This window comes from Eutrigla gurnardus, assembly GCF_963514095.1.
Source record: "Eutrigla gurnardus genome assembly, chromosome: 1".
Classification (NCBI taxonomy): domain Eukaryota; kingdom Metazoa; phylum Chordata; class Actinopteri; order Perciformes; family Triglidae; genus Eutrigla; species Eutrigla gurnardus.
In genome coordinates this window covers 22,154,970-22,168,873 of record NC_139915.1, presented here as the reverse complement: position 1 = coordinate 22,168,873, position 13,904 = coordinate 22,154,970, and the positions used below count along the sequence as shown (strand labels likewise).

Below are 13,904 nucleotides of genomic sequence, written 5' to 3'. Positions count from 1 at the left end.
GGGGGTTGCAGCACACTCAAAGACACCAAACGCCACCTAACAAATATAATGACAATGTAATCATATTCAAATAATTTTGAAACAGAATATAGTTATTGAGACACCATAAAACATCATACGTTGCTGTATAATTTTATATGTGGTTAGTTTTAATACCACGATTACAACGTTAATTTAAATAAATATGAATATTTCTTCCACCACTGATGCCATAAAATCATAACATAAAACATGCAGTCAACTGGAAGCAGATTAGTGTATTGTGTATTAGTGTGGTCTTACCTGCGGCAGTGGTTTCTGATAAACCTGCATGGCCAACATGACAGGAGCTGCTGTGTTCCAGTTGTAGTACCTACAAAAGATGACAGAGGGAGCTATAAGCACTTCTTTACACCTCAGACATACTGTATTTGATTCTAAAGGAGGGATTATGACTCCAGTGATGCATATACATTGTTGTTGAATGTTAGATAAGAAGAATATCACTCTCTTGTCTGCATGTTAAATATGGCACATAATCTCATGTGAATCCCATGATATACACTTTTTACACTTTGTTTTTCTTTCAAATGAAGGATGTTAATCAGACAGTTTAAAATGTGCTGAACAGCAGATATTTTTACATTTGTACAGAGAGAGGCTCCCTATTTCTCCTCTTTTCCAGGCGTTTACTGAACTGCGCTAACCAGCTGTTAGAGAGAGGTATCAAAACTCAAAAAAGTGTATTTCTCAAAACGTCTCACTAGTACATACTTGTTTCCTATCTTGACCACCAGGTTAGGGTCATCAATAATGGAAGGGTTTTCAGAGAACTGCTGATAGGAAATTGCCCTTTCCTTGAACTGCTCTGTGGCATGAAACACACACACACACACAGAAACAAAGAAGGGCAGGAAAGAAGTTAAAATTGATCAGCACGGTCACCATTTGTCCCTGTCTTTGCCTCTTGAACATTGCTTATCCTACCTCTTGTTATCTCCGTGTTGTCAGTAAGTCCTCCGCACAAAGAGATGGCAACATGAGGCAGGTCCCCTGCTTGGTCAGACAAGCTGTCTAGGCCGCTGTCCATCTCACTGCTGCCCACTGACTGTGGGGACTGGTTAGTGCTCCGCACCCCCATCATCATCATCATCATCTCGGAGTCCCCTCTCATTGAGCTGCTGCCTCCATCACTGAGGAGAGAGAGAAACACACCGGTTCTAACACACATGCATCTCTGAGAAATATTATTGGTGATGGTGTAGTTCAAATAGACAAAAGCCTAATGTGCCTTAAAATACCTAAACAGGTTTGAAAAGCAGCAAATCAGCCAATTGTGGACACCACAATTATTTAACTGTATTTAAAAAAAAAAAAAAAAATTATTTAATTACTGCAAGTATTCAGAATGCACCTCGGCCCATAAAAAAATCCCCCTTTCTCTATAATTGTTTCTAGTTAGGATTTGAAGTACATCAGCATATTTGATGATGTTGATGTAATTGCGTGATTCTTGCACATGGTTAAATACACTTATTTTAAGCTGATTTGGATGAAAGCCTTAGCTAAATAAATGCAATGTAATGCAGCAATGGTTAGCTATAGTTATACATCACGAAACAAGTCAAAAAGTGTGTACATGGGTGGGAATATGTTTTGTACTTGTATACTTGTCTGTAACTGAATGTCTGTTACTGAACCTTTTGGGGAAGTAGAGGGCAGCTACTTCAGGCTCCAGCTCTGTAATGTCATCCAGGTATATGCCATCAGCACCAAGATGGTGGCTTCTCTTTTCTAATAAGAGACAATATTACACATCATCAGTAGCACTAGCATGATAATAAAGCATATAGACACTTTGAGTTCAAGATAATCTTTTCTTGTCCGTGCTCCTTAATGTCTACATCACTCTACAATTTGGTCAAAACAACCCTTCAAATAAGGCGGCAGGTGCGGCTGCAGGATGGTTGGCATAAGTTCTCAATGAAATCCCCAATTCATGCAAACCATATGATTTCCCTGTTATTGTGGCATTTCTTTTTTTTTTTTAAGATTTTTTTCAGGCATAGACGCCTTTTATTAGCAGTGGACAGTTAGGAAAAACAGGAGAGAGAGGGGGTGTGACATGCAGCAAAGGACCTCCGGCCGGGATTCGAACCGGGGTCGGCTGCGCATGCATACGTGGCATGCGCTCTAACCACTAGGCACCTGCGCGCCAATTGTGGCATTTTTATATTGCCGGAATAAGGGCATAAAAGTTGATGTGGTCACTGGTCTCTGTCATAAAAGAGGAGAAGATCAAGTTAAAACTGACTGGTCTGATGTGTGTAGTGGTCTGTGTGGTCATAGTGAGCAGGCCTGGTGTCATTTTCAAGTGATTTAATCAAGGTTAACTCAGTTGGCGGCCGTGTAGTACGACTCTGCTCTCTAGTGGGGGGCATTAGCTCAGGAGGTAGAGCGGGTTGGCTGGTTACCACAAGATTGCTGGTTCGATCCCCGGCTCCTCCTTGCTGAGTGTCTTGCGTCCCTGAGCAAGACGCCTCACCCTAATTGCTCCTGACGAGCTGGCTGTCACCCTATGCGGTTGACTACACTGTCGGTGTGTGAATGTGTGTATGAATGGGTGAATGTCAGTCAACAAATGTAAAGTGCTTTGGATAAAAGCGCTATATAAATGAGGACCATTTACCATTTAGTGTGCCACTTCTCAGAGGCTGCTGTTTAATCCTGTTTGCATTGTTCCTGTATGCTTGGTGTAGCGCTGATACCTTTTCTCTTGGACGGTGAATCTGTTGTTCTGATGGGACTTCCTCTATTCACGCCTTCATCACGATGATCAAGTTGAATCCTGGGAGACACTGAGCCGGCTGTTAAACCCTCCATCTCTGGACATGATAGCCCAACACTTTCCAGATCTCTAACTACAGAAAAAAAAGACCCACAGTTGCCTTATGATAAAAACAAGCTTATGGGTCACCAGGTTATACTGATACATGAGTTTAAATTAAAAATGTTCCATCTGATTGCGCAATAATTTATTCGACCACTCAAATCAGGCTGTTCTGTTCATTAATGATTAATCCATAGAAAAGTTAACAAATTACATCTGATTCATTCAGAAGTCACATTTTCAACACGTGAATAAATAAATGAATAAAACACCCCCAGAGTTACTACAGGGCAAGTGCTGCAAGTGTGACAGTGAGTTGTTAGCAATACATAGTATAGATTAATAACACAATTTATATATGTATTGATTATTGTAGAGAATACTTAACACAATTAAATCAATTTAATCTTCCATATCACTACTATGCTTACCTGTAGCCCCATCCCCAGTATTTGTGGTTAGTCCGACCCTGCCTCTACTTTTGCTTTCTTCAGTGTCCCCACATTGAGCAGCGGCCTCCTCTGGCTGGGCAGCATAGAGAGTGAAGGAGGGCGGTCCGGTGTCACTGATGGCTCTGAAGTGAGTGCTGGTAGACACCGGGATGGAGACTGCTGGGGCAGGGTCCTGCTTCTGGTGGGAAGTCAGGAAGGACGGCTATAAAAGAGAGAGAGAAAGAGGGATCACACTTATTATCCATACATAATATGCATCTCCATTTATTTCTCCATTTTGGGAAATAATGTTTTCTAACAAATCTTAGTCCAAATCCACCCACCGGCAACTCTAAAGCTAATAAACACATTATATCTTATTTGTTTAATACGTACAAAACAAAGGCTTAAAATGTCAATTACCCAAAATGTCAAACTATTCCTTTATGAAATGTTTACAATACTAATTGTAAGTGTGTGTGTGTGTGTGTGTGCGTGCGTGTGTACCTGGGCCGCCTGTGGCAACTCCCCCCAGGTCCACAACATCTCCGGGTTGTCTTTGCTCTGATTGGTTAGCTCTGAGTCGCTCTTCGGTGTTGAAGACCTAGAATCGTCTGGGCCGCTGGGAAAGTGGAAAAAACCTGATTTAGATCCCTTCGTTAATACATTATTTCATTTCCAGCATTCAGAGAGGGTCAATTTGGATGCGATACCTAACAAGCGAGGAGAAGTGAGAAGTCGTCTGCGGGCATGAGATAGACAGACCACAGGGTGGAGGGATGGAGAGGGTCTCCTTGATCATATGACTACAGGAAGACACACCAAACACAGAATAAGAAGACAAGGGGAGGGAAAGAGAGAGTGAGAGACAGTGAATCAAGATTATTCTCAGAAAACATAAATGCTTTGAAGAATATGAACAGAATAAAAAGAAGAGCTGAATCGAGGTTAGGAAGAGTTTAGTGAAACAAGATAATAAGTTGATCATACAGTGTGCATCTCTGTATATTTTTGTTTTGTGTCAAAGTAATACCTCTGTGAACGGATCCAGTCAGTGCTGGGGTGTGTGTTGGTTGCAGACCCCTGATCCCCGTACACAGGTCTGAACACAAACGCAAACATGCAGGGAGACATCAGTTATATGCATTCGCACACCATACTACATACTCACACACGTGAAAGTCCAACCAAGTAAAACAAGTACTAAAACAAGTACTTTACTTACTCAGAGACACATTCTTTCATGTGTTTCAAGGTTTCGGGAGGTTTCCTGCTCTAACATAAGGTTAACTAACCACATTATTTCAAAGAGACAGATAACAATGTGGGAATGAGTCCCACAAACAGAGCAAGTTTTCGAAGGGCTTCACACAAATACATAAACATGCCCACACATGTAGCCTCACCCATTACTGTAAATCTCAGAGCCCTTAATTGTTCCTGAGGATTTCATTTGAGCCACTGAAATGATTGTACTGAATTTTGTTTCATACATAAGTATTGGACCTGATGACAGCGCTGGATGATCAGCAAGGGTATCGCCAAAGATATTACAACTCATCCGAAGGGAGACATGATTGTTTATACAAAAATTCCATGGCATCCATCCAATAGCTGTTGATCTAGATCAAAGTGGTTGCCGTTCCCACCCACAGACCCACAATAAATGGACAAATTCCAATTTGAGCATTAACAGAATAAAAACATCCTGTTGTTCTGATTCATCCAGCCTAAATGCACATGCCCTTTTTTTAAATGTTTTATTCAGAATGCTGGAACAACCACTTACACACTCATTCATGCATGAAAAACATAAATGCACACAATCTATCATGTGTACACACAAATACACACCTGCTGTCACCCTCTTTCTCCTCATCAGAGCTCAGGTCAATAGTAAACATGTCCTGGTCATCCGAGAACTCTTCCCCACTCTCCTCTCTCCTCCCTCCTCCTCCGCCACCTGCCTCTGGCCGTGGTTTCCTCCTCCTCTTCCTCCTCTTCTTGATCATTCCACCATCGCTTTGCTGTGGTCCCAGGCTCTGGACAGGAAGTGAGTTGCAGGGGATGGTGTCTATGGGATGTGAGAGAGTGGTATGAAAACTGTTTTTTTTTTTAAAAAGAAAAAAAAACACATATATTTTCACAAAATTCCCAATCTTTTTTCAACAGGGCCTACCATGGTGATGAGAACCGCCCCTGCCTAGCTGGGACTCCATTAACTCTGTCCCCGTTGTCATGATGGGTGATGTTGCCAGGTGAGAGGGAACTATTTCCTATCAACATAAAAACAAGAAATGCAATGAGGTCGTCTATGTGATCAAAAACCTTCCTTCAAACTTCTTGCTCAGACTGAAATTAACAGTATAAAATATAAAATATAAAATAATGACAAATTAGCCGTGGAATTAGGTGGGAAAGTGGAATTGCACAGTGGTGCTCTGAGCTAAATGCTAACGCCAGCGTGGCAACATGCTCACAATGCCATGCATGTTTAGCGGCTATATGTTTTTATAGCTTTAGGTATCAAACTATATTTATGTTTATTTATATGTTTAACATCTTAGTGAAAATAATTATTTAAGTCTGGACCAAAGTGGAGCCATGGAGCTAACTTGATTAAAAAAGTGTTATACCATGAAAATATTATTTGTGAAGTAGAAACTGAGTGTTGCTATATTGATGGGACAGATTGTTTTTCCAAGCAAGTCGACATAATCTGGTGGAAATTTGAGTTTGAGTTCAGATTAGTAAAAATCGCACAATGACTTTGTGCCAGAAAGAGAAAAAGAAAGACAAGGAGGAAAAGATAAAGCGATAATCCAAAGAGTGCAGACACATGCATTGCGGTGCATGTGTCGTGGCCCGCTCCAACACAGCCCAATTCATTTTGATGGGAAAGAAAAAGGGATGGTGCTCAGGTTGTGCACATACTGTATGCCAGCTCATGTCCTAAGAGCTCAAACCTTGTTGGAAACATCCACCCAAAAGCACTTTTTTCCTTCTCAGTCTCTTAACTAATCTCTTAACAGAACGCTTTCTCTCAAAACTAGATGTGTTATTTCTGTGAATATGGTTGTCTGCACAAGACTGAATCTACCTGCATGAACACCCTAAAAAATGATGGGTTAAAAATAACCCAATTTGGTTTATTTTTTAACCCAACACCTTAATCAATATTGGACCAGCCCAACAGTAGTTATTTTTACCCAACAAAATGGGTTGGTCACTTTAACCCAATGGATGGGTTCACAAATTTAATCCAATTGTTGGGTCCAATCAATTTCAGCCCTGGGTCGATTCTACCATATGATTGGGTTGAATATTGTGCTCATATTTAACCCAAATGTTGGGTCAAATTCATTTCAGCCCTGGGTCAATTCAACTAATGAATGGGTTAAATATCATGCAAATTATACTTTATATAATATTCCACCCTAATGCTGATTCATATAAACTGCAATGGGATAATTCTACCTCAAAAATGGTGATTGTCGTGATGTTGTGTTTTACTGTAACAGAATACCCATGTCTCGTAAACAGTTACATTACAAACCCTCTAAAATACATCCTATAATTTGGTCATGCAAATATATTATGCAATAAACACTTTTAAACAATGTTAGAATTTTAGAAAAATATTTATTCTACTTTTGGCAGATCAGAGGATTAAGGTGCAAAACAATCTTCAACAATTGACAGCACTGCAAAATAACATGAATAAATGTACAATATCTTGCTTTTGGGATCAACTGCCTGATGGACCCCTCTTCTAAAAGAAGAACACTCTCCTCATCAATTCCCTCATCTGAAAGATAAAAACAAAACACAAAGACATCTTTATTTTTTACAACGTAGAACAGCTAAAATATGGGGCCAATTACATGAAGCTATTGGAATTAAAATGCATTTTCAGTAACAATGTATTAACTTAAAATACAAGAAACACTGAATGAGCACTAACATACAATGCAGTCATTTACATGACTTTTCAAATAATCCCTTTATGCAGGCCATCTGCTTGCTGGGAATGATAAAATTATGCTCTTACCTTTAAAACTATCATGGAGGTCTGTCAGCTGCCACTGTGAGTTTTTCTACAACAGCGCTGTCCATTGACCTGGAACAATAATAGATAAATAACTTCATTAAAAGACAAAACCTGGCTTAATATAATAAACAGTGGTGGCCATCTAGAAGTCTTCACCCCAGTGTCCTGTCTGATCCACAGGTAATAAACATTTCAGGAGACATACTGAACTATGTGCCCCCATATAATCCTGCGCCAAGTCGGCAAATCAGCCCCCACTTTGGCCGTCTGCAGCGATGCTCTCAAAATCCGGCTCCAGCAGGATGCTTCTCGCTCTCACACTGCGCGGTGCGCGTTTTTAATGCTCCTGCTGGTTTGCTCGCCAGCTAGCCGGTTCGCTGGGTGCGCGCGAGCTAACTAACAAGCTAGTTCACCGGTAGTTGCTTTGCTAAAAATTAGCATCATAGGTTAGGTAGCTCACATGTATGATAGCAAAGCAACTGCCGGTGAACTAGCCTGTTAGTTAGCTCGCGCGCACCCACCAAACCGGCTAGCTGGCGAAGTACCGGACTGGCGAGCAAACCAGCCGGATAATTAGCCCACTGGCTCCCGGCTGCCAGGCTAGCGAACCAGCGAGCTAGCTGGCTAACTAACTCAATAAACATGACCAAAAGCTCGCGGGCATTATGGACGTTTCATTAATTCATTTGGTAAACGACTAACACCAAACAGATTAACTGCATCTGTGTGTGGTTCAATGATAACGACAATATATAGATACTACATTAATACGTAACGTAAATTGAATTCAATATAGTGTGCACAAACCTTCAACTTGGCTCGCCGCGACGAGGATGATCTGTCTGTTTGCCGCTCGCTGCTTGTGGTGGATGACGGAGAAGTCGACGTTCAAAGCATAAACAACTCAAGTGCTGGGTCAACTGATGTTTGTTGGGTTGATGGATTTTAACCACAGACTGTATAGCCCAACTGTATTTAACCCAATGCATGGGTTGCACAAAAATAACCCAAATAATAACCCATGACCCATATAATGACCCAAAATGGGTTACACATTTCATAACCCAGCAGTTGGGTTGATGAAATAACCCAGCATTTTCTAGTGTGAATGAAGTAATGTATGATTTTCAGATCGACTATTTTTTTGAGACAAACCCACTTCATGCACATACAGATTTTTGTAAAAATTGACACAATAACTGAGATTATTGCCATTTCCACATAACCGCAAATTACACCATGTGGATTTTATTACCCCCCCCCCCCCCTTTATTTAGGTAGTCAGAGATTCCTGATGTTCTAGCCTGAATATGAATTTCTGCCTGAACATTTGGCTTAACATTTGGCAAATAGTTCCTTAAAAATGCTTTTGATCTTTTTCCATTCAAAATAGTGAGACGATAATTTAGTCCTTTACTGACAGACGGAACAAAAACAATGATGGAAGACAAATCATTTGAAACTGAAACAGACCATGGCAGTCCTCAAGCTGCCTTAAACCCTGTACATGAGTATCTGTGCTTTAGTACTTTACCTGTTTACTGTCTGGTTTGCTCCTTTTTCTCTATCTGTATCTGTTCGACCTTCTCGTCTATCTGGACAGCACACAGATCAGTGACAGACAGTTCTGCATTCTGTGGGAAACTGTCGGGAAGCTGAATTTGGCAGAGCTATAAATAGCCCTCTGGTCGTTTTCAAGAAAATGTTGTGACAAAGAAATATTTGTTTGAATTTGAAAAAAGCATCTAAAGTATGAAATGTACATACTTTATTTCCCCATCATGAAGGAGCAAGGCATTATATTGTTCTCGCAGGATGGACTCGAAAGAGCACTGCTGGCATTGCTATGGAGAAAGGCTCCTGATCTTTGACAGAGACAGTAAGTAATGAAAGAAGAATTAGACCAATGTAACCCCTCAGATTAGAAATTAGATCTTCTCAGATTATGACATATTCCTCTTAATTCCTAATAGGGAAACACAGCCAACTCTCATCATGCTCACCACTCATCCTTATTTCCTTCATACGAGTGTTCCCACTCAACTTCCCATGAAACCTCGCCTATCACTTTACAAAGTAAGATTGTTTTCTGCTGTATTTTCATTTGTCCGTGTAACATGATCTACTACAGTTGCATGGAAAGACTTCAAAACAAAAACAAAACAGTGGACAAAGGCTATGACATGGCTTGGATGTTTGGCAACCACTTTTTCCTAATCCAATCTGTTTATAAACAACCAACACACTATTTGCATTGTGGATGTCATTGTCACAGTCATAAGCCTCCAGAATGAAATGCTGAATGAGTGATGTGTTTTCTGGATGTACACCAGTTGTTGTAAGTGCACACATGTTTTAGTTTGAGTAGGACTGAACCCTGAACTCTGGCATGCATACCGACAGCACTGGACACATGCTAAGCTATCATCCACGATGGAAAAACATGTCCCTTCCCATGCAGCACCCTCTAACAGCAGAAAGCACCTTCAGTGAGAGGCTGTCCGACCCCTCTGAGTACTCCTTTCCTGCTGATGTCAGACTGTACAATCAATACTGCTCCCACTAAACCACACAAACACAAAAAACCTGACTAATGATTCACTCATTCCTTCATTGACTCAGTCATTCATGGTCAATAGCATTAACAATGTACACCACTATGCAATATCAATATTCTATGCAATAACAACATTCATACATCCTATTTGATTTGTGCAATAATGTGAACTCAACCCCTCAGTCTGTCCGTGATAAAAAAAAATTTTTACTGCTTAATTATATCTTTACCCTACTTATCTATAATTGTTCTGTTTTCTTTTCTTTTTCCTTTTCTTATCTTATTGAATTACCTTTAGAATCTTCTGTTTTTATTTTTTGGGACAAACATCACACTGGCACTGTGTGACTATTAAGATATTTTGAAGCAGAACTCACTGAATCTCAGACTACTTTGAGAGGAGGGGCACCATTCTGCCACGTCTGGGCTTGTCAGGGCAGTAGAGATCCAACCTAACGCGACACGTGTTTGCAGATTCATCAGTAAGTGGCGAAATCTGTCAACTACCACGATGCAGAAGGGCAAGAATTGAATGTATACTCTATGAGTTCAAATGCGACTCAAGTGGTTTATTTTAGTTCAGCCTGTACGACCTTCATGTCAGTAAGTTATGTTCTGTCCTATAATTACGTGTGTTACCTGACACAGTAATGCAATGAGTCTGTCAATCATTACTTACCATTGTGTTCTCAGTCTCTTTGACGAAGAAGGCCTCTCCATTTTCTCCCAGCTTCATGTGCAAACTCACCGGCTCTCCATTAATTTCAATATCCACCTGCATGACATAGTCAAAGACCTTTAAGTAAACATGCTTTAAACCGTAGTGGCATGAATGAAACAACCTTCAATTTTATGCCTGGTTTTCGCTTCCATCATCACCTCTTAGGAGCCGTAGTAAATTAATAATTGAAAGAGAATCTTACCACTTTCTCACGGGACCGCAGCACGCCCATCTTGCCGAAGCGAACGTGGAAGGGGGAGCACTGCAAGGAGCCATCAGGCTGCCGGACCACGATTACATCTATGCATCCGGACAGCGTTGCAGGGTTGAGTCCCCTGTATAGCTCCTTGACCTGCACAAACACCTGGCCCGCCAACTGACCCACATAGTTCATGGTCTGTAACTGGAGAGGGAAGAGGGTGGAAGACGTTTTTTATAGATTGCTTTCCTACACAGGTGCCTCTACTTTTTTCCCCTTTTTTTGTCCATTAAAGGAGGATTTATTAACATTTGCACAACAATAATGGCAGGAAAAATCACCCTTCATGGACCTATTGGCTGTCAGGGATCAAACTATTGACAGATGAGATGTGTAAGCAAAATGCCTCCCTGCCACATTAGAATACATTATTGATCCACTGGGTCCAATTACTGACAACGCACACCCGCTAACCCTTGCAATCTTTGCCGAAACCATAAACAATGACAGCATTCTTGTGGCGTTTGCTGAGCGAGACGTTTGCGGTTGTGATTGGTATGCGGGTGCATGGATGAGAAAACATTCAGCTTTTCCCTATAAAAAAAAGATGGTTTGTATGTTTTTGTAATGCAAATACACTCCATCGGGGATGAGAGTATTCATATGGTGCCGTGCCAATCTCTCTGATCCACAGCCTCTAATGCTCTCTGTCCAGAATGCCAAACATGACCCTGGAGAGAGAGACAGACAGGGAAAACATTCACAGGGCTGCGAGACGGGTTGTTGTTGATTCGGAGGGCAGAGAGAGAGAGAGAATAGTATGGAAATACAGTCAGCGTCCAAATCAATAATACGGTTTATACTTATTAATAGATATGTCATGCTTTCATACAAATACATAAGCATAGATATTTTGCATGTATTTACTATTAACACGTTAGACTCCATTATATACCAGCTAATGGTCCTATGGGAAACTGTAGGTATTACATCAATGAGTGGAAAACAGATCTCTACAGAATAAATCTACAGTCACTTTTCATCTGTTGTGCAAATCAACAGAATCAACCATGTGCCTGATCCCAACAAACGCTTATCATTTATTCATCAAACTGCATGCCATAAGTGTTTCTTTAGCTTCAAACAAGGGTGGAAGCATTGCTCATGTGACACTTCAGATAGGCAGAAAGAGAGGATAAAAAAGAGTGAAATTCTGAAGCAGAGGAAGAAGAAGTACTTTGGAGAAATGTTATGTTTTGTTAATGTCAAGAGGAAATTGGTAGGGAGGGTAAATTAGAAAAAAAACTCCACCTGCCACGTGCTTGTGCTGAGTCAGATACTGGCATCCTCTATCTTTCTCCTCTATCCAACCCCCCCCCCCCCCCCTCACCCCCCCCCCCCCCCCCCCCCACCCCCCCGCACACACACACACACACACATTATTATTACACCGTGCCCCGGGGACAGATGGCTCAGCGTTTTGGCAGACCATGTGACGAGGGTGGTTTCTTAACACCCATCAATTACTGTGAATGTCAGAATGGGATTCATTTGCTGCAATGACCCAGCATTATTCTGTTGTACGTCAGACCCAAGGGTGACATGCAATCTCAACTTGTTCTGACCAGTCCGCTGTAACAACACTTAATAAACCAATGAATACACTGTGCCCAGACTGAGCCTCATGGCATCACACATTAAATGTATAGTAGTCACAGTACAGACATATAAAATGTGCATGTATAGCGATATGTTGGTCATCTCTGTCTTTTGGCAGGTTAGTCAATGTAAATTAGAAGAAACATATTTTCTAACTTAAGTTATGTCGAGCTGTGCAAATAGTTTTGCTTTTCCTATATTCATTCCCATCTGCAGAAGACAGTAGTTCCAATTAAACTGTTCAAACTGAAGTCAGGATTTTCCAAAGTGTAAGCAAGACACTGTTTCTGGAAAATAAAATGTGTTTTTAATGCTATGAATGCAAAAGTACCTGTGTGGCTAAATACCAATAACACTGAACATATGTCTGTTTTATTGTTTTCCATTTGGGGGAATTGAACCTTTACTCTCTGAGGCTTATTGCTCAACAACTGGGAGTGGGACTGTGTGTGACAATAATTACATAGTTACTTGACCCCTTGGTCATCTCACAGACCTGATATCACTGTCAACAATGACAGCACGTGCAAACAGAGGGACACATACACACGTGGCGAACCCTTGCCCAGTCTTCAAGCCAATCACAGTGCTTCTCCCTTATGTAACAGCCAATCACAAAACAACTCATTCATTGCAATGCATGTTATTGGACTATTGCAGTTAAGGAACCTTAAACAAGTGACTGTTGATTCCGAAGCGAGTGGGCAACAACACTCGACCCCCCACAGAGGCTCCTTCATTAAAAGTCAGTCATCATAAACTCTCACTGTCACTCTCACGACAGCAGGATCTACAGATTATATGAGCAAATTATCCAATTATTTACAGTCGATGTTATGTGTCTGGAGCAGCAGTCTGACACTCTGGGATCACTGACGGTGGCTACAAGGACAACCTGAGATCACTGTATATTACATGTTATTTATTTCTAATGATATCTGTAAAGAGGCAACAAACTACCGTTCTGAAGGTGAATAACAAAACGAAATGGACATGAGGTTGGTAATGTGATTGTTGTATCACGTGTGGCCTGTGAGCGAGGCGACATCTGCACACTGGGAGAGGCTCTGCGGTCCGCAGCTGTATTCAAACAGCCGCACATTATAATACTGCAAACCCACCTTCGAGCTTCAACTGTGCTATTACGAATAAACTGGCTAAAGTGATGCGTGTTATCACGTAAAGGCAGATCACTCGCCAGTCCGGCAATCCCACTTACATTATTTATTGACGTCGCTCTTCGCTCCGAAATCTTCTTTCCGCCATTCAAATCGCACACAGACGTCCTCTGCTGCGTTAGTCCGTTACGCGTCACTCTTCAGATCACACATTGTGTTTAACGCTTTCCCGACATCTGATTTGATCTCTCTCTCTCTCTCTCTCTCTCTCTCTCTCTCTCTCTCTCTCTCTCTCTCTC

At 41.2% G+C, this 13,904-nt stretch overlaps 1 protein-coding gene across 1 annotated transcript in view; it reads right to left on the bottom strand.

Moving 5' to 3' along the window:
* lpin1a (lipin 1a) overlaps positions 1–13,871 on the bottom strand; it is a 17,516-nt gene extending 3,645 nt beyond the window's left edge. The window contains exons 1-14 of the mRNA XM_084005038.1: positions 13,707–13,871; positions 10,832–11,032; positions 10,588–10,683; positions 5,480–5,576; positions 5,155–5,374; positions 4,334–4,402; positions 4,014–4,106; positions 3,808–3,922; positions 3,301–3,523; positions 2,748–2,900; positions 1,680–1,773; positions 967–1,172; positions 754–847; positions 271–352 (exon numbers count right to left, since the gene is read on the bottom strand). Of these exons, the coding sequence (XP_083861164.1) occupies positions 271–352; positions 754–847; positions 967–1,172; positions 1,680–1,773; positions 2,748–2,900; positions 3,301–3,523; positions 3,808–3,922; positions 4,014–4,106; positions 4,334–4,402; positions 5,155–5,374; positions 5,480–5,576; positions 10,588–10,683; positions 10,832–11,023 (1,734 nt within the window). The 5' untranslated portion in view covers positions 11,024–11,032; positions 13,707–13,871. The remainder of the gene's footprint in view (positions 1–270; positions 353–753; positions 848–966; positions 1,173–1,679; positions 1,774–2,747; positions 2,901–3,300; positions 3,524–3,807; positions 3,923–4,013; positions 4,107–4,333; positions 4,403–5,154; positions 5,375–5,479; positions 5,577–10,587; positions 10,684–10,831; positions 11,033–13,706) is intronic.
* Between the last annotated feature and the right edge of the window lie 33 nt (positions 13,872–13,904).